Source organism: Aquarana catesbeiana, linkage group LG13, assembly GCF_042186555.1.
Source record: "Aquarana catesbeiana isolate 2022-GZ linkage group LG13, ASM4218655v1, whole genome shotgun sequence".
NCBI classification, from domain to species: domain Eukaryota; kingdom Metazoa; phylum Chordata; class Amphibia; order Anura; family Ranidae; genus Aquarana; species Aquarana catesbeiana.
Genome location: NC_133336.1, coordinates 184,160,367 through 184,170,685, shown reverse-complemented (window position 1 = coordinate 184,170,685; position 10,319 = coordinate 184,160,367). Strand labels below are relative to the sequence as shown.

General features: G+C 51.2%; 1 protein-coding gene across 1 annotated transcript in view; it reads left to right on the top strand.

Moving 5' to 3' along the window:
• Positions 1 to 237: 237 nt before the first annotated feature.
• PRPF3 (pre-mRNA processing factor 3) overlaps positions 238 to 10,319 on the top strand; it is a 64,527-nt gene continuing 54,445 nt past the window's right edge. Inside the window, exons 1-2 of the mRNA XM_073609940.1 lie at positions 238 to 395; positions 8,886 to 9,065. Of these exons, the coding sequence (XP_073466041.1) occupies positions 8,921 to 9,065 (145 nt within the window). The 5' untranslated portion in view covers positions 238 to 395; positions 8,886 to 8,920. The remainder of the gene's footprint in view (positions 396 to 8,885; positions 9,066 to 10,319) is intronic.

Here is a 10,319-nt window from a genome sequence, read left to right as displayed (position 1 = left end):
TTTAGAAATCGGATGAAAGGTTTAGCACTGGGAAACACTTCTTGAAAGATAAAAAGTGCATTTTATATACAACTATTTGGATCTGACGGGAATGAGGGACATTGCTCCAAATCAGGGACAGTTGGGAGCTATGCTTTAAGTATAGAAATAGGTCAGTGCCATTATCATGTGTGCGCGCCTGCGCTTGTTAATAAAGTTGTTTAGAGAACACCAAGCCAGCGTTGCAAGTGACGTAGGGGACGCCGTCACGTCATGCGGGTCATTGGGGGAAGCGCCAGACTGCATGCTTCCTGGACTTCCGGTTCCGGTCTAACGTTGGCTCTCCGTAGTCTCGGTGGTGGTGGGCTTTTTTTTTTTTTTTTGGCGATAGGGTGAGGACGGCGCCCCGGTAGCAGGTGAGTGGACTTTGGGGGGGGTGTAATGGTTTATAAGGCTGACGGAGCCTGTGTGGGCGGCAGAGTACCCGGAGCTGGTGTGTAGGTTGCCCTCAGGAGAGGAAACATTGGTGTGTATGATGAAGGGGGGCAGGGCTGTGTGCAGAACATTGGAGAGCCCTGCTAGGGGGTCACCTCTCCCCCTGGAGAGAAGCCCCCCTCCCCCCCTCCTCTCATCACCTTCTCATAACACAACATTACACTTCTTCTTATCTGCCTGAAAGTTCACTTTTTTGGTTTGTTTCTCTCTTTTTGGGTGAAGTTGGGAAAAGTTTATGGGGGTGTCGGTAAATAAGCCATTTATTTAGCGCCCCCCTTAAGCTGCAATGGCAGCGGACGGCAGTGTTTACATGGCAATAAAAAGCTATCCAACATGTTGCACTCACTGGGCGACTGACTGACCTGACTCATTCATATGAATGGAGAAGTGCAGAAACTGGAAAAAAAAAATCGGGATAAAGCAAGCGCGAAAGGAAGCGTCTTATCACCTCTGCAAAGTGATCCCCTCTGTGGATTGCTCTTCAGAGAAGCGGTGGGATTAAAACGGAAGTAAACTGACTGATTTTACAAGTTTCAAAAAACCAGTTACGTTCCTGGCACTAAGGATGATCTCCGGCGTGTTGGCACAGCCCACGTGTAGAGCCCGCCAGGAAGTCGGCACGGCGCTAATCACAGGCAGTGAGACATTTCCCGATGGGCGGCTGCAGAGATCGGGGAATGTCTCACCGCCTGTGATTAGCGAAGCGCAGTGCCCACTTCCTGGCGGGCTCTACACGTGGGCTGTGCAAACATGCCGGAGATCATCCTTACCTGGCACGTGCCGGAAATGTAACGCTCCCATTGGTTGTGCTCACAACCAAACTGTTAAACCATCCAATGGCTGGTGTTATCACTGATCACATGTGCAGCATCATGGCAGTTGAAGATCAACCACTTCAATACCGGCACATTCACCCCATAACTTCCCAGACTCATTTTCAGCTCCCTCGCACTTTCAATGCCACACCCCCGAATGAAATTTTTATCATTTTGCTTACACAAATAGAGCTTTCTTTTGGTAGTATTTATTCGCGACTCCGTATTTTTAGCTTTTGCAATATAAGCGAAAAAAGAGCGGAAATTTGAAAAAAAAAACAATATTTTATTTTTTTTCTATTTTAAAAGAAATCCAATAAAATCAAATTTTCTCATAAATTTAAGCCAAAAATGTATTCTGCTACATGTCTTTGGTAGGGCTGGGGAAAAAATCAATTTAAATCTTGAATCGAGTTAAGAGGTCAAATCGATTCAAAATTTAAGCAAATTGATTTTTTTTTTTTAGATTTTTTTTTTTTTTTTTTTTTTTTTTTACCACACCGGTCCTGAAGAGCTGTGGGCAGGAGTTTTTAGATGAGGCCGCGGCTGCGGCCTAGGCTGAAGCCGCGGCCTCGCCTAAAAACTCCTGCCCGCAGCTCTTCAGGACCAGCGCGGTGTCCAAAAAAAAAAACTCGATTCGAATTGTGAATCAAGATTTTTTTTTTTTTTTTTTTTTTGGGGGATAATCTCCCAGCCCTAGTCTTTGTTAAAAAAAAAAATCCCGTTAAGTGTATAATAATTGGTTTGTGTGATCACGGACATATGTATGCAGATGATTATGTACACATGTGTGCAAGTGATCACAGACATATGTGTGCAGATGATCATTGGGACATGTGATTTTACTGTTACATATGTGGGACAGGTGTTTTTACTGTGGGCACATGTATGTGTGTGTGTGTGGGTGGGGACTTGTTTTGGGGTCATGTGTGGGGACACTGTGCCGGTGATCAGTGTGTAAAAACAGCTCATACTCACTGATCACCGGCCAGCTGCAGTGATCTGCTCTCCTCTCTTCACTGACAACTTCTGAGTGAGGAGAGCCGAGCTGATCGCTTAGCAACCGGCTCTCTATTTACATCACATGACGGCTGTGATTGGACACACCGTCATATGATCAGGAGAGCCAAACACAGAGCCCTCCTGCCGATCGGAAATGCGCTGTGTTCCGGGTGACAAGAGCGCATCAGGATCGCGCCGCTGCGCGGGCATGCACGCACGATCCCCCTCCTTCTGAGGGACGTTCCTGAACGTCCACTCAGAAGGAGGAAACGCCCACCCGGCTGTATATGTACAGTGGCCGGGTGGTAAGTAGTTAAACAGAGGCCAAGATGGCAGCTTACGTGGCTGAAAATGATAGGAGGGTTTACTTCCACTTTTAGGGCCAGTTCCAGTTTTTTTTTTTCTGCATCAAAAATGCATGGAAAGTAGGTTATATGGTTTTTCAATGGCATAGTTCACACCAGTGCTTGCAGTTCCAGAAAAAAAAAAGGTAGAACGTGCTGCATTTTTACTGTACTGGAACGCTGTAAAATGCATCAAAAACGCACCGGAACACACGTCCTTATGTAAGGTTAAGAAAAGAGGAAAAAATGCACTGGACTGCATCAACAACGCACTGAAACGTGTCAAAAACGCGCATGCAGAAAAGCATCTGGAATGTATTGGGGCTGCGTTTTCTATTGCGTGAACTGGCCCCAAGGCATTCACACTTGTTGCGCCGACCTTGGAGTGATACTTGGATACGACTTTGTCTTTGACCAATGATGGTGCACAACTGTTGCATTGTATAACATTTCAGACTTTCATGCAACTTTTGAGGGTTAACATTGAAGTGTATAGTCCTCAAGTTGCATGAAAGTAGTGCATGAATTGCTTAAAGTTGCTGCAACTTTAAGCCACATATATAGGAATGGTTATCATTGGGGAACGACTTGTCATGTGACTTTGATGTCCAAAGTCGCACAAGTGTGAATGGGGTCTAAACCCCATTAGCAAACATTTATTATTTTGCAGCTTACCAATTCTTAGGTTTGTGTTTTTCGCAGGGTGGATTTGATTTAAATCAAGTTTATTTCAATTACTAGTAAAATGTCTCAAATTTAAATCAAAAAATTTTAAAGAGAAACTCATTACTGACCCGCTGTTGGGGCCTCCTCTGACCCGCTGTTGGGGCCTCCTCTGACCCGCTGTTGGGGCCTCCTCTGACCCGCTGTTGGGGCCTCCTCTGACCCGCTGTTGGGGCCTCCTCTGACCCGCTGTTGGGGCCTCCTCTGACCCGCTGTTGGGGCCTCCTCTGACCCGCTGTTGGGGCCTCCTCTGACCCGCTGTTGGGGCCTCCTCTGACCCGCTGTTGGGGCCTCCTCTGACCCGCTGTTGGGGCCTCCTCTGACCCGCTGTTGGGGCCTCCTCTGACCCGCTGTTGGGGCCTCCTCTGACCCGCTGTTGGGGCCTCCTCTGACCCGCTGTTGGGGCCTCCTCTGACCCGCTGTTGGGGCCTCCTCTGACCCGCTGTTGGGGCCTCCTCTGACCCGCTGTTGGGGCCTCCTCTGACCCGCTGTTGGGGCCTCCTCTGACCCGCTGTTGGGGCCTCCTCTGACCCGCTGTTGGGGCCTCCTCTGACCCGCTGTTGGGGCCTCCTCTGACCCGCTGTTGGGGCCTCCTCTGACCCGCTGTTGGGGCCTCCTCTGACCCGCTGTTGGGGCCTCCTCTGACCCGCTGTTGGGGCCTCCTCTGACCCGCTGTTGGGGCCTCCTCTGACCCGCTGTTGGGGCCTCCTCTGACCCGCTGTTGGGGCCTCCTCTGACCCGCTGTTGGGGCCTCCTCTGACCCGCTGTTGGGGCCTCCTCTGACCCGCTGTTGGGGCCTCCTCTGACCCGCTGTTGGGGCCTCCTCTGACCCGCTGTTGGGGCCTCCTCTGACCCGCTGTTGGGGCCTCCTCTGACCCGCTGTTGGGGCCTCCTCTGACCCGCTGTTGGGGCCTCCTCTGACCCGCTGTTGGGGCCTCCTCTGACCCGCTGTTGGGGCCTCCTCTGACCCGCTGTTGGGGCCTCCTCTGACCCGCTGTTGGGGCCTCCTCTGACCCGCTGTTGGGGCCTCCTCTGACCCGCTGTTGGGGCCTCCTCTGACCCGCTGTTGGGGCCTCCTCTGACCCGCTGTTGGGGCCTCCTCTGACCCGCTGTTGGGGCCTCCTCTGACCCGCTGTTGGGGCCTCCTCTGACCCGCTGTTGGGGCCTCCTCTGACCCGCTGTTGGGGCCTCCTCTGACCCGCTGTTGGGGCCTCCTCTGACCCGCTGTTGGGGCCTCCTCTGACCCGCTGTTGGGGCCTCCTCTGACCCGCTGTTGGGGCCTCCTCTGACCCGCTGTTGGGGCCTCCTCTGACCCGCTGTTGGGGCCTCCTCTGACCCGCTGTTGGGGCCTCCTCTGACCCGCTGTTGGGGCCTCCTCTGACCCGCTGTTGGGGCCTCCTCTGACCCGCTGTTGGGGCCTCCTCTGACCCGCTGTTGGGGCCTCCTCTGACCCGCTGTTGGGGCCTCCTCTGACCCGCTGTTGGGGCCTCCTCTGACCCGCTGTTGGGGCCTCCTCTGACCCGCTGTTGGGGCCTCCTCTGACCCGCTGTTGGGGCCTCCTCTGACCCGCTGTTGGGGCCTCCTCTGACCCGCTGTTGGGGCCTCCTCTGACCCGCTGTTGGGGCCTCCTCTGACCCGCTGTTGGGGCCTCCTCTGACCCGCTGTTGGGGCCTCCTCTGACCCGCTGTTGGGGCCTCCTCTGACCCGCTGTTGGGGCCTCCTCTGACCCGCTGTTGGGGCCTCCTCTGACCCGCTGTTGGGGCCTCCTCTGACCCGCTGTTGGGGCCTCCTCTGACCCGCTGTTGGGGCCTCCTCTGACCCGCTGTTGGGGCCTCCTCTGACCCGCTGTTGGGGCCTCCTCTGACCCGCTGTTGGGGCCTCCTCTGACCCGCTGTTGGGGCCTCCTCTGACCCGCTGTTGGGGCCTCCTCTGACCCGCTGTTGGGGCCTCCTCTGACCCGCTGTTGGGGCCTCCTCTGACCCGCTGTTGGGGCCTCCTCTGACCCGCTGTTGGGGCCTCCTCTGACCCGCTGTTGGGGCCTCCTCTGACCCGCTGTTGGGGCCTCCTCTGACCCGCTGTTGGGGCCTCCTCTGACCCGCTGTTGGGGCCTGCTCTGACCCGCTGTTGGGGCCTGCTCTGACCCGCTGTTGGGGCCTGCTCTGACCCGCTGTTGGGGCCTGCTCTGACCCGCTGTTGGGGCCTGCTCTGACCCGCTGTTGGGGCCTGCTCTGACCCGCTGTTGGGGCCTGCTCTGACCCGCTGTTGGGGCCTGCTCTGACCCGCTGTTGGGGCCTGCTCTGACCCGCTGTTGGGGCCTGCTCTGACCCGCTGTTGGGGCCTGCTCTGACCCGCTGTTGGGGCCTGCTCTGACCCGCTGTTGGGGCCTGCTCTGACCCGCTGTTGGGGCCTGCTCTGACCCGCTGTTGGGGCCTGCTCTGACCCGCTGTTGGGGCCTGCTCTGACCCGCTGTTGGGGCCTGCTCTGACCCGCTGTTGGGGCCTGCTCTGACCCGCTGTTGGGGCCTGCTCTGACCCGCTGTTGGGGCCTGCTCTGACCCGCTGTTGGGGCCTGCTCTGACCCGCTGTTGGGGCCTGCTCTGACCCGCTGTTGGGGCCTGCTCTGACCCGCTGTTGGGGCCTGCTCTGACCCGCTGTTGGGGCCTGCTCTGACCCGCTGTTGGGGCCTGCTCTGACCCGCTGTTGGGGCCTGCTCTGACCCGCTGTTGGGGCCTGCTCTGACCCGCTGTTGGGGCCTGCTCTGACCCGCTGTTGGGGCCTGCTCTGACCCGCTGTTGGGGCCTGCTCTGACCCGCTGTTGGGGCCTGCTCTGACCCGCTGTTGGGGCCTGCTCTGACCCGCTGTTGGGGCCTGCTCTGACCCGCTGTTGGGGCCTGCTCTGACCCGCTGTTGGGGCCTGCTCTGACCCGCTGTTGGGGCCTGCTCTGACCCGCTGTTGGGGCCTGCTCTGACCCGCTGTTGGGGCCTGCTCTGACCCGCTGTTGGGGCCTGCTCTGACCCGCTGTTGGGGCCTGCTCTGACCCGCTGTTGGGGCCTGCTCTGACCCGCTGTTGGGGCCTGCTCTGACCCGCTGTTGGGGCCTGCTCTGACCCGCTGTTGGCTCACCGACAGTCCCATTCACTTGAATGGGATGACTGGTGATGCGGCAGTGACACAACAAGGTGAGGGACGTGGCGGCAGCAGGTGAGTGGATGCCCGCTAACAGGCGCTGCCATGATGGATCTGAAATGACAGGTGCTCTTTAACCACTTAAGAACTGAGCCTCTTTCTGAGATTTGTTGTTTACAAGTTAAAAACAGTTTGTTTGGTTTTTTTTGCTAGAAAATTACTTAGAACCCCCCAAACGTTATATATATATATATATATATATATATATATATATATATATATATATATATATATATATATATATATATATATTTTTTTTTTTCTAACACCCTAGAGAATAAAATGGCGGTCGTACTTTCTGTCACACAGTATTTGTGCAGCGGTTTTACAAGCGCACTTTTTTTTGGATAAAGTACACTTTTTTGAATTAAAAAATAAGACAACAGTAAAATTAGCCTAATTTTTTTTTTATATTGTGAAAGATAATGTTACGCCGAGTAAATTGATACCCAACATGTCAAGCTTCAAAATTGCGCCTGCTCGTGGAATGGCGTAAAACTTTTACCTTTTAAAAATCTCCATAGGCGACATTTAAAAAATTCTACAGGTTGCATGTTTTGAGATACAGAGGAGGTCTAGAATTATTGCTCTCGCTCTACCGATCGCGGCGATACCTCATGTGTGGTTTGAACACCGTTTTCATATGCGGGCGCTACTCATGTATGCGTTCGCTTCTGCACGCGAGCTCGGCGGGACGGGTCACGTTTAAAAAATTTTTTTTTTACCCTTTATTTTTGCACTGTCACTTTTATTCCTATTACAAGGAATGTAAACATCCCTTGTAATAGGAAAAAAAGCATGACAGGACCTCTTAAATATGAGATGTGGGGTCAAAAAGACCTCAGATCTCATATTTACACTAAAATACAATTAAAAAAAAAAATTGTAATTTAAAAAAATGCAAAAAAAAAATAAAAATGGCCCTTTTAAGAACTATGGGCGGAAATTATGTTTTGACGTCGCTTCCGCCCTGCAGTGATATGGAGATGGGTGGGGGCCATCTTCCCCTCACTCGTCTCCATGTCACACAAGGAACAACATCCGATCGCCTCCGCTGCTGCAGACGGCTCCGGTAATCGGCAGTGGGGGCCCTCTCCCACCGCCGATAAAAGTGATCTTGCAGCGAATCCGCCGCAGAGACCACTTTTATCTTGAAGAGGTTACCGGGGTTATGGTAGCTAGATGCTGCCATAACAACTATATTCCTCTTCAAAGTACCGATGAATAACGACGGTGGGTGGTCTGGAAGTGGTTAAATGTAAGGAGTTATTCTTGCTGATAGTTAGAATCTTTAATATTTGCAGCCAAAATGAAGGTTTCCTATTTAGAATAAGCAGCTGTCAGGTTAGTAAAACAGCGATATCGGAACCAATTCAATCATACAGTTTGTAGTGTACATAGATTTGCAAAACAATGGGATAAAGGAATATTCCTGATCTTTGTTTTATCTCATGATTACTGTGACATTGTGTGAATGCATCAATGCAGTGCGTGTTATCTCAGCTTGCAGAGCTTGGGTTCATTGAATGAGTTTACCAAAAATGTAAATATTGCACAATATACAGCCTCATGCTACATAACTAAGCCCCATTTCATGTTGAATAAACTAAATTATTAGGGTCCTTTCACACTGGGGCGGTTTGCAGACGCTATTGCGCTAATAATAGCGCCTGCAAACCGACCCAAAAGTGCCGCTGCTGTCTCTCCAGTGTGAAAGCCCTCGGGGCTTTCACACTGGAGCAGTACGCTAGCAGGACAGGAAAAAAAGTCCTGCTAGCAGAATCTTCGGAGCGGTGAAGGAGAGGAGTGTATACCGCTCCTTCACCGATCCTGCCCATTGAAATCAATGGGACAGCGCGGCTATACCGCCGGCAAAGCGCCTCTGTAGAGGCGTTTTGCGGTGGTTTTTAACCCTTTCTCAGCCGCTAGCGGGGGGTAAAACTGCCCCACTAACGGGCGAATACCGACGGTAAAGCGCCGCTTACAATAGCAGATTTTTACTCCAAAAGCGTTTTATTAAAATAAAGTTGCTAAAGATCAAAAAAACCTGATTTAAATAAAAAAAAAAAAAAAAAAATCTGTTTTAAATGAAAAATCGAATTTGAATTAAAAAAAAATCCTTGCTTTCAGCCATACAGATTGTAGGGCTAAATTTGCATCGCACAGACATCGCATGTGATCTGTACAGCAATGTGGTGTGAATCACATGAGATGTCTGTGTTCGCACCAGTGTGAACCCAGCCCAAAATGATCCATGTTGATTGGGAGAGTGAAGTTCCATTTTAATACCCAGAAGAGATACAAGCTGCAGCCGCCTGTAAAGCTTCCTGTTTGTTTTTCAGATATTGGAAAAGCGCTCAGCCTCCTCGGTGTAAATATGTCTCTTTCTAAGAGGGAACTGGACGATTTAAAGCCATGGGTAGAGAAGACGGTGAAAGGATTGGTGGGCATCCCAGAGCCCACTTTGGTCACGGCAGCCCTGAACTGTGTTGGCAAAGGAATGGACAAAAAGAAAGCGGCTGGTAAGTCTTCTTTTATTGGTATAGGTTTAAGGCCACACCAATCGCGGTGCAGGAAACGCACATTTCCCACATGGCACCGGAACACACCACCCCCTGCAGATGCACGCAGGTGCCATTAATTCTTAGGGCATCCCCACACCTCTTGCAAAAGGTGCATTTGAGGCCATCAATCCACATGGTACAATGCGGTTTGGTGCTTTGTGATTTTAAAAGCTGCACCTGCCATACTTTTTGTGCATTCAGCAGCCCATTGAAAATAACAAAGCCATGTGCGCTTGGTCACAGCTTTTAACCACTTGACGCCAAATCACATGCATTGTGATTGACATAAGTGCAGCTACAGGCATCATCCCGTTTAAATTTTTTTTTTTTGTCTGGGGGAGATTGGCTTTTATGTAAAGGCCATCCTAGTGGCTATTTTGCCGCTGGATGGCTTTTACAGGTGGTGAGGGGGTGGGGAGGCCAGCCAATGCCTCTCTGGGCTCTACCGTCCCACCGGCAAGCCTGGAAAGGAGCCAGCGGTTCTGCCAGCTTACCATCGAGCTCGTCCAGGACCAAGAGGGCCCCGATGAGCTCTATGGTATGGGAAACTGGAGGCGATCAGTATTATTGTCACTTCCAGTTTCCCCTAGATGTTAACGGCGGCATTTTTAAATTGGGAAAGCATCTGATCACACCAAGATCAGAGACATCTTGAGCAGAGGAGACATCTGGGTTCTAATAGATCCCAACTCTCTCCATAATGAGTACCTGTCACTGCCTATTGCTGTCACAAGGGATGTCTACATTCCTTGTGACAGCAATAAAAGTGTTCAAAATGTTTTTTTTTTAAAAACAGTATAAAAATGTAAGCACCCCCCATGCTCGTGTGCAAAGGCGTACACACAGGTTGGTCCCACACGCATATGTGCAGTATTGCTGCGAATGTCAGAGCGAGATCACTACTACTAGCACCAGACACCCTCTGTAACTCTAAACTAGAAACCTGTAAAGGTTTTTAAAGCATCACGCATGGAGATTTTTACATACCTTTCCATTCCATGAACGTGTGCGGTTTTAAGATATGACATGTTGGATATATATTTACTCAGCGTAACATCATCTATATTTTACCAAAACATTGGGTGTTATATTTGTGTGTGTATTAAAATTAATTGAAGTGTATTTGTTCCAAAGACTTTGCGTTTGAAAAGCGCAAATACCATGTGGCCTAAAAATTCTCAAAACCCACCATTTTATTCTCTAGGGCAGGGA